The 17,726-nt window shown below is 59.9% G+C and overlaps 1 protein-coding gene across 3 annotated transcripts in view; it reads right to left on the bottom strand.

Moving 5' to 3' along the window:
- SCUBE1 (signal peptide, CUB domain and EGF like domain containing 1) overlaps positions 1-17,726 on the bottom strand; it is an 85,812-nt gene that overhangs the window by 27,312 nt on the left and 40,774 nt on the right. Inside the window, exons 5-7 of one of the 3 annotated variants that reach the window (XM_040991449.1) lie at positions 11,381-11,506; positions 7,352-7,468; positions 4,662-4,751 (exon numbers count right to left, since the gene is read on the bottom strand). The exons of 1 other annotated variant lie outside the window; for it this stretch is intronic. In XM_040991449.1, coding sequence (XP_040847383.1) covers positions 4,662-4,751; positions 7,352-7,468; positions 11,381-11,506 — 333 coding nt within the window. The remainder of the gene's footprint in view (positions 1-4,661; positions 4,752-7,351; positions 7,469-11,380; positions 11,507-17,726) is intronic. One more of the 3 variants, XM_040991456.1, reaches the window with a different exon arrangement.

Consider the following 17,726-nt stretch of genomic DNA (forward strand, 5'->3'; position numbering starts at 1 on the left):
GAAGAGGAACAGGAAGTGAGGGAATGTTCAGGAGACCCCTGAGGGTGGCTGGGCACAGTGCGGGCAGGTGGTGCTAGCCCTCTGCCCTTTTCCCGGGGCTGTCCTGCCTGCCCTTCCTCTCTCACCTCACCTACTTCCTCTGACTCTAGCAGCTTATGTGCTGGGTGGGCAGGAAGCCTGGTGCTTGGGGAAAGCTGCGATGGTGGGTCCCTGGGGGCTGGGAGCCCAGGACAGAGACGGCCAGTCAGGTGGGGAGGTGGGGGGAGAGACAGGCCTAGGGCAGCAGGGCATGGCCGAGCGGGAAACTGTGACTGTAGCTGGGTTCCGTTGTCCATTACCGCCGCCCCTCCCGGCATGAGGCCCTGTGCCCAGTTGCGTCTGCTGCTGACACACAACGAGGGCTGCCTATGTGGCTGACTATGCTGGAGACCCTATGTGCCAGCTCCTTGTACCCCCACAACTCCAGAAGTACACATTGGCACGACCCGGCAGGACAGAGGGGGAAACTGGCTCAGAGAGAAGTGAGGCTTGCCGGAGCAGTGTAGCCCCTGCAGTGTGGGCAGGGCACCTCCTGCGGCCCATGCTGGGCTCCCATGGACCTGGAGCTGGCCTGAGGCCTGTCTGGAAAAGGCCTGAGGAACATTTAGACAAGGGCTGTCCTTATGGCGCAGAGGGACAGGTAAGGCTTGGGGAGGGGCAGGGGTCCTGTCCCCAATAGAGCCCAAGCCTCAGAATGGGCACTGTCCCATGCCCTCTGACCTCCAGGGCCACCACCGAGCTCCACGTCTCTAGAGACCCTGCAAGTAAGCAGACAAGCCTGGACAGAACCAGGCTGGGGCACGGGGGGGCAGGCAGGAGCCAGAGGTGGGGGCCCGGGAAGGAATGCCTGGCAACCTTTGGGTGCCGTGATGTCCATGCCAGCTCCCAGTGGCCATGAGGTTCAAGACCCCGAGAAGCAAGAAGGCTGGGACTGGGGGTTCCCCTGACTGGAACTGCACCCCCCTGCTCTCCAGGTGTGAGCCTTGCCACGGGGCACCATTAGGGAAGGCACAGAGCCTGGGATTGCCATGGGTCTGCTCTGGTCCTCCCGGGGGATAGGGGGTTGGCAGGGCTCAGTCCTTGGCTGCTGCCACATATGGGGCCTTCCCTCCCAGAGCCTTGGTTCTGACAGCGTGGGGACATCTGTCTCCCCAGGAGGGGGCACTCATGGGAGAACTAATCAGAAAGTACTTGGCAAATGAGGGCATAGCACTGGCATGGTGGGGCTTGGGCGGGAGGCACAGAGACAGCCTGAGGGAGGGCAGGGAAGGAGGGGAGTCTGGTGCATCCCACATTGACAACAGGGTTTGGGGGGCCCTGCTGTGTGCTGGGAGATGGATGGGCCTGTGCCAAGCCGGCACAGAGGGTGGGGGTGGCCCCCTTACGGAGGCTGCTGCCAGCCTACTCCTGACCACCTGCTATTCAATGTCTGTGTCCCAGTCCACAGAACCAGAACCTGACATTGGAGTGAGGCTTCCTTCTGGGTTGGAAGGACAGAGAGAAGCAGGAGGGAAGGATTGGGGGTGCAGCCCTGCTGCGCCAGGAGCAGAAGGGTGAGGGGGAACAATAGGTTCTCCCAGTAAGCCAGCTAAGGTGAACTACCCACAGAGACCTGGGGCAGGTAGCTGCTGGCCCCCTGGCTCGGCCTGTTGGCCACTGCCCACCCTGCCCCAGGCACTTGCTAACGGCAGCCATGGGACGCCTGACTATGCTTTCAAGAAGGGGACAGATCGAGAGGCCAGAGCCAACAGGTCTGACTTGAGGCAACCAGAGCAGAGCCTGCCGTGGGCGGGCCCCGGTGGTCTGCACGCAGGGCTGGGCCTGAGGAAGCCTGCCAGAGTTCACATTATCACTTCAATCTTCAAATCCCACACCTGAGTCCATGTTACAGGAGTCTACGATTCACTGTGCGTGGAGGCCTCTGGGAACACTTGCTCTGTTCTTCAGCGACTAGGGTGACTGCTCCCCACAGCAACTGCTGGCTGCCATGCAGGAGTGTCCTCCCGCTGGGGTGAAGACCCCCCTGGGGGTTCCAGCACTGTGGGGCTTCCCAGGGTCTGGTGTGGCTGGCAGTTCTGGGCTGCCAGTGCCTTCCTGCCAGGGAGCTGAGGGGTTTGGCCAAGGCAGTGTTTGTGCACCTGCTGGCTTCCACGTTTGGAAACCTGGAGCCGGGAAGTTAGGGCCTGGGAGAATAGGGCAGGCAGGTTCCGCACAAGGAACACAGAGGATCAAGCATGGCCTAAGTGCCTCAATTTATGATCTTGGCCCCGAGCTGTGTCAGCAAGACAGGCTGTAATGCAGGGACTTACAGACGCGTGTGGGATTGCCAGACACAAAATTCTCTCTTAAAACATTCGGAGCAGGGCCTGGGGCAATAGTGTAGCGGTTAAAGTCCTCGCCTTGAATGCACTGGGATCCCATATGGGCGCAGGTTCTAATCCCGGCAGCCCCGCTTCCCATCCAGCTCCCTGCCTGTGGCCTGGGAAAGCAGTCGAGGACAGCCCAAAGCCTTGGGACCCTGTACTCATGTGGGAGACCCAGAAGAGGCTCCTGGCTCCTGGATTGGCTCAGCTCCAACTGTTGCGGCCTCCTGGGGAGTGAACCATTGGACGGAAGATCTTCCTCTTTCTCTCCTCCTCTCTATATATCTGCCTTTCCAATAAAAATAAATAAACCTTTAAAAAATGAAGATTGAAAAAAAGATTTGGAGCAAACTATTATGAGGAGTGCATGAGATCCACCTTTGTCTCTGAGCAGGATGGCGGCAGTGAGGAGCTGGGCTCCTGGGCCACCTCCTCTCTCAGAACCATGGTGGCTCCTCTGTCCAGACGCCACGGGATGCCCTATGGGGAGAGGGCGCTTACCCTGAAGCTGCAGCTCATGTCTGCTCCCCAGGAGCGGGAACCATGGAGAGTGAAGAGGCTGGGCATGTACCCATGGGTTGGCGATGGGTCTCCCGGAGCCCTCCGCCTGCCCTTTCCTGCCTCATCAGCTAGGTTGCTCTTTCCCTGGGGGCCAGCTGGGCCCTAACTGCCCCTGATCCACAGGGGCAGGCTGGGGAATGGCAACCTCCGTATCTTATTTCTGTTAATGGAACCTAGGAGGAGCTGAGGGTTGGGAGTGGCTACCAGTTAGGGCTTGAAGTTCAACCCCAAGTTCAACCATGTAGACAGCTCCTGGAGGAGACAGGTGCTAGGCATTGGGAACTCAAGCATAGGGCTCAACTGTACGTGGCCTTTTAGGGAGGCTTCTAAGGCTGAGGACCTGGCTTGTGGGTGGGGGGACTGCCTCCCTTGGATGGCGACCTTGCCCACCATGCTAGGTGCTGCAGGGACAGCAGAGGAGGCCCTTCTGCTGCGGGCAGGACCAGCTCTGAGGGCACAGGCAGTAGGAATGTGAGAAAGGCCGTTCAGTGGTGGTTTGCTCATCTGATGCCTGGCACAGATGCCTGCTTCTCCAAGCCTGCCTGGGTCAGCCCTGATTCCTGACACTGGCCTCCTTCCCTCCCCTGCCCAGCTCCAAGGTCTGGCTCAGGGCTGTTCCCCACTGACTGCAATGGGCAGAGCTGGGGATGCGGGGCCAGCTCCAGGTCCCAGCTGTTTTGGGGCTCCAGCCTCAGCAGTGCCCACATCTCATAGCATGTGAAGCTGAGGGCTGAGTGTGACCTCCTTTGGCCCCACCCATCTGCCCCTCTCACTGACTAGGACCTCCAGGGGGACAAGGCTGCACCTGCTTGCTGGGGCCCAGCCTGTAGCAACCCCCAACTCCACTCCCTCTGCCATTGCCAGCTCTTCCAAAGCACACTGCCTGGGTCACACCTGCCCCGAGAGCCCACCGGGAGGGGGCTCAGTGTGGGCTCCTGCTGCCTTCTGTGTGCCCAGCTGGCCCTGAGGCTGCCAAGGCTGCTGGGAGCCGGCAGACAAGTCCAGGTGACCACAGTTCTGCCTGGAAGGCACTGGGGGCTAGCCCCAGAGGCCAGCCCCCAGGAACTGTGGGGCGCCTGGCAGGCAGAGGTCTGGATGAAGAGGAGGCAGACCTGCTGCTCTGGTGCGTCCTCTCGGGTCAGGGCCAGCCTTGCCAGCAGGCCTCCCCGGACAATGTGAGCAGCGTCTGAAAACGATGTCCCCTTGAAAACCAGAGGTGCACCGCCTGCTGGGGCCTGCTGCGTAAGGGGGTATCTAGCGTAAGTAAGAGGGCTTGTGTCAAACGTCTCCTAACGCACACAGGCATCAGGCTTGGGCTCTGCAGTCTTTGCTGCAGGCACCCAAAGAAAAACGCGTATTTGATGGAGGGTCAAAACTTGACAAAGGAAAAAGTGAGTTCTGATCTGGAGCGAGCCCCTCCACTCTGACGCAATACAGACACAAACCCACGTGCACACACTCATATGCACACCCAGCATGCAGACACGTTCAGCGCAGGCCAGTGTAGACACCTGGCCACGGCCACACACCACCCGTAGGCGCGTGTTCATGTTCACACACCAGTACACACCCACCCACACTCACAAGCCGGCACACTCCCTTGCTCACATCCACCCGTGAGCACACGCCCACTCAACCGCACACACGCACACCCACCAAAGGGTAAGGAGGACAAAGGAAGTGGAAGAAAAGTGTTACCCATGAGTAGCCGCCGTTTCACCCGCTTGTCCACATCAGCTACTGACGTGGCATTGAACTGAGAGCGCTCAATTGCAGCCTCATCCTTCTCTAAAACACAAGTAAGGGACAAACACGGAGCCTGTGGTTAATGACAGCCCACTTCCCACGGCCCAAGACAGTCAGCTCTCGGCGTGGCACACACACAGCCAACGCAGCATGCCGGGCCAGCACGGCGGCCTCGCCGGGGCTGATCCCAAGAACCTCCAGGGCGGTTGTAGTCAGGGCAAAGCGAAGAGGCAGCAAGGGTGGTGGTGGGCTGTGCAGGAAAGAGGGGGGTGACCACAAGATGACCCAGGACACAGAGGGGACATGGGGCCCAGGTGCAAACAGAGGAGGTGGCTGGATGAGAGCAGATGAGGCCACAGAGTGCATGGCACCAGCGTGGTGCCCCCGGAGGCACAGGCAGGTGCAGAGCCTGTGGCCTGGGCAGGAGAGCAGGCACAGCACAAGGTGGAAGACAAGGGGCTGGGGGCGTGAGGTCTGGGATGGAAGATGCCCTGTTACAAGGCTGGGAAGGCAGTGCCAAACACTCATGCAAAATAAAGAACCCACGTGGAAGGGCACATGGCGACAGAGCCCACTAGACACACAGAGAGGAGCCGCGGGATGGACTTGGGCAGCGCTGGTTGCCTGCTTGTCTCGAGAGGAATAGAGTTCAACAGTCAGGTGGTCCGCAGGGGCTGCAAGGAGGGGTCAGGCATATCAGGAGTGGCCCAGGGCTAGAGGGCACATCAGCTGGAGGGCGGAAGCAGTTCTCTGCTCAGCGGGGGAGTGTGTGTGTGTGTGTGTGTAAGGGGGGGGGAGTCCTCTGCTCCACAAGGGGAACTGAGGAACCCTGAACAAACTCGGGCTGAAGCTTGACACCCCCAGCCACGAGTGGAGGTAGCTATGGGGGAAGCCAGGGATGGGAGATGCTTTCTACCCAGAGTGGGAGGGGTGGAGGAGCTCGGGTGTTACTGCAGAAAGCAGACCTGAGCGGGGGGCCTTTGCATGCAGCGGACAGTAAAATAAATAAATAAATAAATAAAAATAAAAAATGGAAAGGGATGAGTGAGGTGGACACAGACGAGATGTGTTAGACGCAGGCTGGGTGTCGGCCCGGCAGCTGTCGGCCCGAGGGAGACCTGCAGCGGACAAGACAATGGGGGGCAAGGCGGCCCCTGAGAGCCCGAGCAGGACAGCGGAGGGACAGTGAGGGAGGACAGGAGTTCTAGATGGGATCAGGCTGCAATAGAGACACTGGTCTGAGACCGGGTTTGGCTTTTGATTGGCTTTGTTTCTGATTGGTTGATTTGGTTTTGGCTTTTGGTTCTGAAATTTGTGAACATTCGTTATCAGACAAGACAGGCAATCAGGGACCATCACCAGAGAAGCAGGAGGAATGAGATACAATGAAATTAAAAAAAAATAATAATAAATGGCTGTCTGAGAGAAGAGACCACACAGAGGAGGGGGCCCATGGCAGGCAGCAGCACCCTGTGGCCAGAGCTCCGACAGCCCCCGCCCGGCTTCCGGGACCTGGGCTCTGCAGGCTCGCTCACCGACCCCTCCCAGCCCTGCCAAGCTCCCCCAAGAAACATCTCCTGAGCAGCAAGAAGAAACAGGGCTTACTCCCGTCCAAGAACACATAAACATAGTGGCTGATGTGTGGTGGGGGCGGGAGTGGTGGCACAGCGGCTTAAGCTGCCCCTTGGGAATTTTCATCCCGACCCAGCGCGCCTGGTTGGTCTGAGACGCTCTGCTTCCTAGCCAGCTTTTTGTGAATGTGCCAGGGAGGCAGCCAAGGATGGCCCACGTGGCTGGGTTCCTGCTACCCACGTGGGAGTCTGGGCTTGAGTTCTAGGCTCCTGGCTTCAGCCTGGCCCAACCCTGCCCGTTCTGGCTTCTGGGGTATGAAATGGCAGACAGAAAATCTCTCTCTCTCGCTCTCCCTCTTTCCCTCTCAATAAATAAATAAATCTTAAAACAATAAAACTTGCCAACATTAAACAGAAAGAAGAGGGTGAACTGTGTGTGCAAACTTGAAATACCAATTGATTTTTTTCCCCAGTTAAAAATGTGCTGTTCCCCTTGGGGGAGCAGAGAGCCTACTCCCCAGTGAAGGCAGCCTCAGACAACCCCCAGCTCTCCTGTGTCCCCTTGGAAATATGGGCCAGGGGTGGGAGGGGCGGAGCTTCAGTCAAAAATCTGTGTAATGGGTGGGGGTGCCTCTGAGAAGGGCAGACGCAGGTGGGAGAGGAAGTCCCACAGAACCCTGTTAGCTCAGGATGGAAGCGGTTAAAATCCAACCCCCAGTGGTTCACACCACCGTTCCCAGACACTTGGGCAGCTCAGGTAATGGTGGCGGCTGTGCCCTGAGACAGGGCAGGCCTATGGAGATCCCCCCGCCGCCCGCCAGAGAACACACTGCTTCTCTCCCCGCCACCAGCCCACGGGCAGCACAGGCCACACCAGGGACCCAAAGCAGGGAGGAGGCGGGGCCGTGCAACTGCAGGACTCTGGGAGTCTTCTGGGAAGCTCTCCTCGGGGGGCCCCTGCCACCCCCGCCGCTGCCCTGGGACCTCCCTTTCTTGCTGTCCCTCGGGGTCCTTCTAGGAACTGGGGAGGAGGCCAGGGGGCCGGCAGGGGCGAGGCCGGTGCTGACTCACCGATGCACGTCCGACCGTCTGAGTGCAGGGAGTACTTCTGGTGGCAGCCACACGTGGGGCCCGTGTCCGTGTCCTCACAGCTATGCTGGCAGCCTCCGTTCCCATAGTTACAGGTTACTAGTTAGGCCCAAAGTGTACACACGTGTGTATAAACAGAACAACAACAAAAACAGTTAGTTGGCTGGGGCCGGGTGTTTCTGCGCAGGGGTTGGGATGGGAAGCATGGCCCTGACGATCCGGGAGCAGGGATCACGAAGGCCTGCAGGTCACTGACACCTGTGTGCCCTGCTCTGGAGCCCCTCCAGGCTCTGGCACTGAGCCAGTCACCCCTGACAGATGCACTGGCAAGGGCCAGAGAGTGGACTGGGCTGCTGGGCTCTGGGCAGAGCTGGCGCGAGGCTGGAGCATGCAGCCACTGTGGATGAGTTGAGCCAGACGGTCTCACCCTCCCTGGGCTGGGACTTGTCCCTGCTGCTCCCCAGAAACCGGGCCTGCTCGGCAATCGGGGCACGAAGTGACGCTCCATCTCCTTAGCGCTGTGTGATGTCCTGGGGCGTAGGGGAGACTGTCCCCATAGATGTGCCTGAGGTCATCTCAGACCCTGAAAGTCCCCACCCTCCCAGAGAGATCCTTATGGATGAAGGCCGTTTGAGGTGCAGCTTTAGAAGCAACACAAAGTAGGTTTCTGCTATTTATTTATTTACTTATTCAGAAAGCCAAAGATACAAAATGAGAGAGAGAGAGAGAGAGAGAGGAAGAGGAAGAGAGGTCTTCCATTTGCCACAATGGCCAGGGCAGGCCAGACCAAAGCTTCATTTGAGTCTCCCACGTGGGTGGCAGGAGCCCAAGCACTTGGACTATCTTCCGTTGCTTCTCCCAGGCCACTAGAAGGGAGCTGGGCGGGAAGTGGGGCATGCTGGTACAAACTTGTGCCAATATAGGAGGCTGGTGTTGCAAGCGGCGGCTTTACCCACTACATCCTGCATGGCAGAAGTGCAGTGTAGGTTGGCTGACAAGGCGGCTGAACACAAGGCAGCCAGTCTAGGTAGCATGTGGGCTGACCTTGGCAGGAAAGCGCATCGTCACCTCCAGGGCGAGTTTCGTGGCTGCAGCACAAGGTGACCAACAATTGGTCTGTGTGTTGCAGGGTCGTTGGGGTTGTCAGAGAACCCTTGCTTCATGAGGCTGGTGAGGCAGCTTCATGTGGCATTCTGGGCCCTGGGGACAGTGCAGGGCGTCCTCTTGGATGCCTGGGCCATCTGCACAGAATCCCTCCACTCTTCATTTACTTAGCAAAACCCAGGCGATGATCAATTACGTGAGTCAATCTCGGACTGTGGTGCAAAGGGCCGCGGAGCTCTAGGAGTCCAAATCAGCAATGTTCTCTTAGGCTGTCCCACAGGGAGTGCAGGGTGTCCCATGGGGAGTTGGTTGGCCCACAGGGAGCACTGGGTGTCCCACGGGAATCTGGCTGGCTCACGGGGCTGCCAGGTGTCTCATGGGGAGCTGGCTGGCCCAGGGGGGGTGCTGGGTGTTCCACGGAGAGTCCCGATTGGCTCACAGGGAGCACTGGCTGGCCCACAGGAGTGCCGGGATCCCATGGGGAGTGCTGGGTAATGATCCCCAGGACAGAGCTTTGCCCTCTCAGAGCTGACTCTGGTCGCTGCGTGTCTTCGGCACTCCTCAGTGACGGCTGACCGAGGATTCTGGCCACATCCGTTCTCAATGATGACGGATGGTCCTGTGCGGCTGGTCCCAGGTGATTTCCACAGCAGGTGCGGCAGTTATAGACAGGCTCGAGGCAGACGTGGGTCAGCTCAGACCCTGGTGTCCGGGGTGCCTCTGGACTGACTCCTGTTTCCCTGGGAGTCTCTGCACGCCACTTCCAGCAGTGCAGCCGGGGCTGGTCCTGCCTTGGCGTGCACTCTCTTCATACTCCTGGTGGAGCCCACCCCCCTCTGGTGGTCTCTTCTCAGGGGAAGAGTGTACACACTCCGGCCAGGGGACAGCCAGGGCAGCCCTGGGCCCTGGGAGCATCTGTCTGCCTCTGGGTATGGCTGTGTCTTGTTCCATGGGGACCCCCAAGGGCCAGCCTCCCAGCATCTGGAAAGCCTTCAGCTGGTACAGGGGGCTTCTACAAATTCATCAGAAATATATATTAGGAAGAAACTGCACATGGATTTCAAAGATTTTGACCCAACGTAAGTTTACCTTGCATTCCCATGAATCCTCCGAAACCCCCGTGTACAGGGGAACACTGGAGCCTTGGGCTCTGGGAGGCAAGGACGGGCAAGACCCTTCTGGTGCTGCAGCGGGGAGAGAGCTGGTGTGACCACTGGTCCAAAGAGGCGAGGAACCCTGGTTCTGGCCCAGCTGACACAGCAGGGGACACCTGAGCCCTAACCGAGTACTGGCCTGGTTCCGTGGCTGACATGCACTCTGTGACCCTGCCAATTAGCCAGGTGTTCTACACCCTGGCAATGGGCAGCCACTCAGCAAGCGTCAGAGCAGGGCTTCGGCTGTCTTCAAGCTGGGGGCTGGCTGGGGTATCCCTGTCACTCACGTAGCCCTGTCTTCTCAGACCAGGCCAGTTCCTTAGGAGAGGGTCCTGAGCAAACTGTTCCAGGTGGGTCACACACTTGGGTAGCAAACTGGTTCCTGTCATGCTGGCCGACAGTACTCCCAGCGGCAAGCTGCTGCCTGGCTCCGAACGTACATCCGCCTGACCTCTGACTCGAGCAACCCACCTGCCTTCTACCTGGCAGTCCCCCACTGCTCCGCTGATGGTCTGTCCCACGAGGAGATCCAGGGCAAGCGTCTGCAGCTAGAGGAATCTTGAGATGGAGAAGTGGTGTGTGTGCGGGGGTGCTGTATGGGTCCTGGCTGGTGCCGAACCCCATTGGTCGTGCCCTTGCTGATGGCCCATACACTTGTCTTCTCTGTCCCAAGGAAAGATCCAGAACCAAGAGTAGAGCTGGTGTACGCCTCAGACCCAGCTACCCCCTCTGGGGACTGGATGGGTCATGGACAGCGGCTGGTGTAGGCTCATGTGAACCCCTGTGCCACGGGACAAGGCCATGGGGGCCAGCGGAAGGCCATGAGGGCTGGTAGGAACCCCTGTGCCATGGGACGAGGCAACAGGGGCTGGTGGGAGCCCCTGTGTTGCAGGACGAGGGGGGCACTGTCTGCACTGCTGGGGGGCCGGCAGGAGGCTGTGAGGGCTGGCGGGAGCCCCTGTGCCACAGGACGAGGTCACGGGGCCGGCTGTCTCAGGCCCGAGGACGGCCACTCCAGCCTCAGCGTCCCTTCTCCATAGCTGCGGTCAGGGGTACTCTCCATGAAGAGTTGGGTTGGAAACCCTCCATCTATGTCTCTCCATCAGAGAGTCGACTCAGCACGGCACAGTCTCCCGTAACTCCCAACAGACAAGGGATAGATGCAATGTGGCTAAGTGGCTCTGGGCACCCCGTGGAGGCCACAGCTCCCACGCAGCGGCTGAGTGGTTCAGCCATTGTCCTTCTGTTTCCATTCCCACTCTTTCAGGGTAGCTGGAGGTTGTGCTGTGAGGCTGCAGGTCCACGCAGGTCCTCTGGCCAGGGTCCACCTTCAGCCCCACTGCCCCTGGGGTGTTACCCAGCGGCCAGCTTTGGTCCTTTATCCTGGCTTTGCCACCAGCTCAGCACAGAGCGTCAGCCCCTTCGCAGCTCGTCTCACCTCCCCCCCTTTGATTCTTCACCTATCCCTTTTTCATACTCTTGACCGCCCGTCAGCAAACCTGGACCTTTGAGCTCTGTGTCCAGCCCTTCCACCCCTGCAAGACCTGGCCTGGCTCCTGAGGTCGTGCCAGGTGAAGGAGACCTCAAGACCCTGTCCCTGGGCCCCCTTAGGGGGTCCTGCCCTTCTTTCCAGCCCATGGGATTAAGAACCCTCCCTGGACACTGTCGGTGGGCTGGACGGACCCCCCCCTCTCCCACAGCAATGACAGGAGACGCGTGGGGGTGTCAGGCCCATTTGCCTCCAGCTACCTACGTGTGCAGTCCTTCTGGTTTGGGGCAAGGTCAAAGCCGGGCCTGCAGTCACAGGCTACCCCGCCTTTGGGTGTCTCCCGGCAGATGTGGGCACAGCCATGCTCTTTGTTCATGCAGTTCATACCCTCTGGGAAGAGACAAGAGCGGGGTTGGGGACCAGGGAGGGAGAGGAGAGAGAGGGAGGGAGAGAGAACATTTAGGCTGCAAAGCGACAGGCTCTGAACCATCAGACGGTTTGCTCTCAGTTTACCAAGCTGTGCACACGCACACACACACGTCCACCTGGGTCTCACTCAGGAGGAGGGCAAGTCACTGGGCCTGGGTCCAGCGTTCTGGGGCCCCACTGCCAACGACAGCCCAGGACCACGGAGGGGGGCTCTTGGCCAGCGGGCAGGGCGGGCCTGGTCAGCACGACCCCCTCCTCTGTACCCCGCACCCAGTGGACACAGCCTGCCTTTCCTTTCTGCTCACTGTGTGTTCAGGCCCCGGCTGCTGTTTAGCTTACTGGGGAGTGGTGAGCAGTTTCCAGAATTTATGAGGGTGAGAGCCACGTGGTCACCAGTCCAGCAAGAGGTCAAAGGCAACTGAAGGGAAGAGCTGCTGTGGGGCCAAAACATGGGCCCTGGGACGCAGCGGTCATCTCTGTCTGCCCTGAGCTCGGAGGGGAGTGGAGCTGGCTTTGGGGGGAGGAAGTGGGAACACAGGTGATCTTCTCTTCCCAGGGGACACGCTGGCCTCTCCTTCCAGGCGAGGGGTCGGTCTTGACCTTGTCCACTTTTAACACGGGTGTGTGGAAAGTTAGAATATGCAAGCATCTAAAAAAACACCTCAGCAGCTAAAATAAAGGCAAAAATCTCCTGGAGGTAAAACAAAACAAAACAAAAAAAAGAATGAGGGCCACGCTTGGCCCAGCACCCTAACTCCTAATTCGCCCGAGGTCCCTGCCGTCATTACAGCTGGAGGTGGATCTTCTCATTTGCACAAATCACAGTTAGATTGACACTGTTACCAGTGAAGGGGGTCGGGGAGGGGGTTGCAGCAAAAGCAAACACCTTAACTGGCAGAGTCCTCCAGGCCACTGCAAGTCCACGCACACAGGACCCACCCACTTAATTCCCAGACAGAGGCGTGAATTGCCCAGGGGCTGGTGGGGGTTGGTCTGCAGCATCTGTTGAGTTCTCTGCTGTGACTATCCCAAGCTGGCCCACTTGGGGCTGCTGGCGAGGTGTTACTGAAGGCGGGCTAGGGGACAAGTGTGCATGTGGTGGGTTCATGGGTTCTCACAAGTCACGGTGAAGCCGGGCAGCAGGACCTGCCCTCCGGAGTGCCCTGCTCGACAAGCTCTGGCTCTTGGAGTCGCTGCACAGATTAAACGAGGTTACAGACAGGAATGTGTCAGGCCTGGTTTCCACAGGCGCCTTGCTCTGTGTGGATGTCTCCGCTGGGTGAGGGTAGGCGCCTTGCTCTGCGTGCATGAGGGAGCCGGGCAGAGGCTGAGTGGTGGACTTGGGGCCCGGGCTCATCCCGGGCGCCCTGCTTGAGCATTTGCTTTGGCCCTCCAGCCCAGCCGGGGCTTCCTTCTCCTACCCCACACTCCACACTCTGCTCACCCTCCCGCCCTCATCCTGCCTCCCCTAGGTGAAGCTAGCGGCCTCTCTCCATCCCCTCAGTGCTCCAGAGCATCTGGACTCCTGGGTTCTGCTCCCCATGACTCCCCCAGTGACCGTGTTGCTTTTCCAGGCCTGTCCCACGGCTGGGGTGAGAGGCCTGATACTGTGAGCAGCTGTGTCTCCTTCCTGGGCTGGGATGAGCTGGGGCGCCTGTGTAGCTCAGACTGATATGATGGAGAAAGGGAGATCAAATTTCCTCTTCCCAGCCAACACAGCACAATTTATGAATAGCCCCGCTCATCATCGCCAGCCATAAATTTGTCACTAGGAGAACCAACAGGTCCCTGAACCCAGAACTGGAGAATGACACTTTAGAAACCATGATGTGTCCACCCCGCCCACCCCCTTCCCCCCCAGCAGTAGACTAAAGTCAAGCAAAATGGACTTCAGTAATGGGCCACGGTGGCACAGCCCCAGCTGGCTGGCAACGGGGCCCTACCTGCAGGAGCCAGGCTCACAGGCCCCGGGGTGAGTCCTCTTGGTAACTACGGGGGCAAGGGGAGGGGCTGGGCCTCCAGCTGTCACCTGAAGACCCCAGACAGTCTCCCAGGCCCCCTGCCTCCTGCCCTGGGGGTCTTCAGCGGGCTGCCCTCAGGAGCTCTGCCCACGCTGCACTGTGAAAGAGGCGGACTTCACCGTCACAGCCGATGGTGCCTACTACACCAGAAAGCAGGAAGGAAATGTGGACTTCGGAACTTACTCAAAAATAACTACCAGGTGAACATAAAGAATTCATTTTTGTGAAAAACTGCTTTTCAAAACAAGGGGAGGTGGTCCCATGAGGGCAGCCTCGCAGATCTGCCACAGCCAGGCCGGAGGGAGCCCAGCTCACCTGGCGTGTAAGGCTGGCTTCTGGACTACGGTGACTTCCTGAGGCACCTGCTTTCTGTGGAGGGGACCGCCAGTCTGGAGGTTACCTGTGGCTTCTGGGTACTGACCACTCAGTCCCTCTGCCCTCCGCCCCCAATCCAGGGCAACCCTGGGACCCCTGGGAGCTCTGAGGTGGGGGCTGGGGGCCCCAAGTCACATGCAGGGATGCTGGTCTTGGCTCTCCCACCGGGCTACACTCGAGGACTCACTGAGGCCAGCGTGCGTCTGCTATAGGAGCAGGGGCTGGAGGTCCAGCCCAGGGTTGGCACTGAGCAGGTCTCTGAGAGCCTCAGGACCGAGGGGCCGAGGGCCCAGCACCACCCCTGCCCCGGGCCCACGGCACTTGCCTTGCCTGAGATGCGGGCAGAAGCGCAGAGGGAGGCGTTGGCCGGAAAGCCTCGCTCACCCTCTCTTTGTGAGGGGGAAGTGAGCTGAAACAGACTCCTTCCCAGAAACCCTGGTGCCTGTCGGGCTGGCGGGCCCTCCGCCAGGTCGAAGCTAATTTGATGTATCCCATCCTAACCGAATTACGTTCTGTGAATGTGGACATGGTGCCGCCGAGGCAGCCCAGGATGGTCCAGGGCACATGAGGCACTGATGTTTTGCTGCCACATTACCAGGGCTGCACTCAAAAACTGCCATGTGCTATGTGACCTTGGAAGCTCCCTTCACCCTGAGCCTCAGGGGTCACACCAGTGCAGGTGGGCACCATGGCAGGGCATCAGTGGTGGAGGGACACACCTGCAGCAGAGGATCTCAGTGGCAGAACAAGTGGAGGGCGGAGGGAGCTGGTGAGGGGGATGAGGGGCACGGGCAGGAAGGCAGGACTGGGCGCTTCTCAGGTCCTGTGGACATGTGGCCCAGGGTCCTGACTGTGCCTTCGCAGCAAGCCTGGGGAGTGGCCATGGCCTGTGCCATACCCAAGCACAGGATATGCTGGGAGGAGACCTGGCCACACCTGGTCAGAGGCAGGGTGGAGTGGCCCTGCCCGCCCCCAGGCCTTGGCGTTCTCTGGACCTTCCGGCAGGACCCACAGTGCCCCTCCTTACCACCAGAGCCCATCCACACAGGCTGTCACTTGTGGACACTCTCTCACGCCAGTGCAAGGAGCACAGAGCCCCAGCAGGCCTGTGTACATCCCACTCTGAGCAGAGTTCCCAGGCGTTCACAGCCCTGCGCCCCCAACCCTGGTCTGCCCCCGGGACCTGGATGACAAAGCCGAGTGTGTGCCTCCCAGGGTCGTTGCTATGGTGACTGCATCAATAATCCACTTTTCATGCCCCTGTCCCCTAAGCACCAGGGGAGGACCAGCAGCCGGAACGGCAGAGCAGGGCAAAAAGAACAATGACCTTGTTGCTCCTTCCCCCACCTCCTTTCACCTCATCAATAGGGAACTGGGCCGAAGGCGGGAGGTGGAGCCGGAGGCGGCTGCCCTCCCTAACCCAGGCTCGGCTGGCTGGCCAGGCCACGCAGGGAAAACAAACACAAACATAGCTCCCGTGAACTTCCGAGGGGACCAAAGGAGCCTTCAGAAAGGCCCTGTGAGGGACAAGACAGACGGGAAGGGCTGCGGGGCCTGGGCTGTGGGTATGGGTGACCACCACACAGCCGCACTGCCCGGGAGCTGCCAGGGCGCGCCCTGCTCTGCTGTGCATGTGGCAGGTTCGTGTTCTCTCAACGTCCCCAGGACAAGCCCAGGAGAGGTGGTGTGCTGTGGTGCCCATGCAACAGACAGGAATGTCAAGACATAGAGCTGGGGATGGAGGGGGTTCACGCTAGGGCAGGGCCTGAATGGTCGCCACGCTGGGCTGCACTTCCAGAACACGCAGGAGCGCCTGCTCAGAGCATCAGGGCACCTGGCAGGGCAGGCATGGCTGTCCCCTTGACAAGGGAGGAGAGCCGGCGAGGTGGGAAACTCGCTGAGAATAGGGACTTGGTCGGGCATGGAGTGCTTGGTGCCCACGGGGAGGGCACACTCTGAAGGCTCTCCCTTCTCAAGTTCTGGCTTGCCCAGTTCTGAGCCCGTACAGCCCTCTACTCCGTCCCTGCCTTGGGACTCTCTCCCCGCTCCGTGTTAACAAATGCTTCTCTCCACGGCCCCCAACTGCCCACCTTGCCCTGTCCCAGCCATGGGGTGACATCTCCCAGCTCCTCAGATCCACTGGGGGCTTCAGTCCCACCTCTCCAGGGCCCAGCGCTGGCCTGGCATGGAGACTGGGGGGCAGACAGCTTACCCCACAGCCACGGGAGCTGCTGAGACGGGGCAGGTGCTCAGGACGGGCCGGCAGAGTCGGATTCTTAACCTGACCTGCTCAGCTTGAGTTTCCATCCTGCCCCAGCTGCACAGGAACTTTCTACAGGGCAAGCATGACTGTCTTCGTGCTGTCAACAATCTCCTTCAAAGCCTCCCGGCCAGGACATGGCGCTCGAGGCCCTTCCTAGCCCTCACACCTCCGCTCCTCTCCGGGCTGGCTCCCTCGTGGCCCCCGGGTGAGCCCATGGTGATGACACCTGTTTTGGGAATGTACTTTCCCACCTGGACACACCCCTGCTCACTGAACAGCCGCTTCTGAATAGCAATGTGGGATTCTGCTTGGGTGCCGCCTCTTCTGGGAAGCCCTCCTTGTATCCACCCTCTCCCTGGGGGCCCCAGCCCCTGTCCTCCCCTTGCTCACAGAACTAGACAGACTCCTTAAAACTATCTTATCATGCACTGTACCCCCAGCCTTCGCCAGCCAGGGGCTTCGCGGGGGCAATGCCCTCACCCAGCCATGCTGGGGAGGGGCCTGGGCTTGGGACTTTGGGAACAGGGCCAACGCTTGGGGCACAGCGCAGCCTGCAGGCCCCGGCCTCGCTGCCATGCACACTAATTGCTCACCATGTGCGGTGGAGTCTCTCCTTCCACTGTCTAGCTTCAGCAGACACATGGGGTTCCACCCATCACATCTGGGGCAAATCCCAGGCCTGGTGAGGTACCATCAGCTGGCACCCAGATCTGTCCTAGACCTGCCCCGGCTGACCACAAGCCCAGCCACCCCCAGGGACCGTCCCTGCTGCTGCCCTCTGCTTTTCCGGAACTGTGCTGGGCCAGGCCCCAGGCCATGCTCCTTGCATCCTCCCTTGGTGAACATCCCAGTGATGGAGCATGGGGTGTACCTGCAGGCCCTGCTGACAGCCAGGACGCTGGGGTTGGAGAGATGGAGAGATGTGCCCAGGGCACCCAACTGGGCTGGGAGAGCAGGGGCCCGACTCCCCAGGGCCCCTTCCCGGTTCCCTCCAGTGCTCGGCAGCTCTGACAGCCCCTTCAGGGCACTTGACTGCTCCTGTCTTCCCTCCCATGACCCTTCTCCCTGGGCCAAGAGACCCCAGAGAGGACGGAGCTAGGCAGGGGAGGGGCCCTTAGGGAGGCACGGATTGTGGAGCTGTTCCACTATGCCCACTCCTCTTCCTCTCACCGTTCCTCCCCTTCCCCCACACCCATGGCACCAGCCTTGGTCTTTTCTGGGATGTCTCTGTGGGAGACGGGCCGGAATGCCGGGACTTCCTGGAAAACTAAAGGAGCACCCAGGCAAAGCCTCTGCTCTTCCGCTCAGCAAGTCACACTGCTGCCCTGCCTGGGCCACGCAGCAGCCAGCACAGGGCGCCTGTGTGACCCCAACATCCTAGCTCACCCCTTCTTGGCAGGGGTGCCCACAAGGCACTGCTGCCCCACCTTGGGGATTGTCAATCAGCCTTCCATCAAGTCCCACCTGTGTGCAGCTCTGGCCCACCTCTGCCAGGCTCATCTTCAGTCTGAGAACACCTTCG

The sequence above is a fragment of the Ochotona curzoniae genome, unplaced genomic scaffold (assembly GCF_017591425.1).
Source record: "Ochotona curzoniae isolate NIBS_2020 unplaced genomic scaffold, NIBS_Ocur_1.0 contig_1014, whole genome shotgun sequence".
NCBI lineage: Eukaryota > Metazoa > Chordata > Mammalia > Lagomorpha > Ochotonidae > Ochotona > Ochotona curzoniae.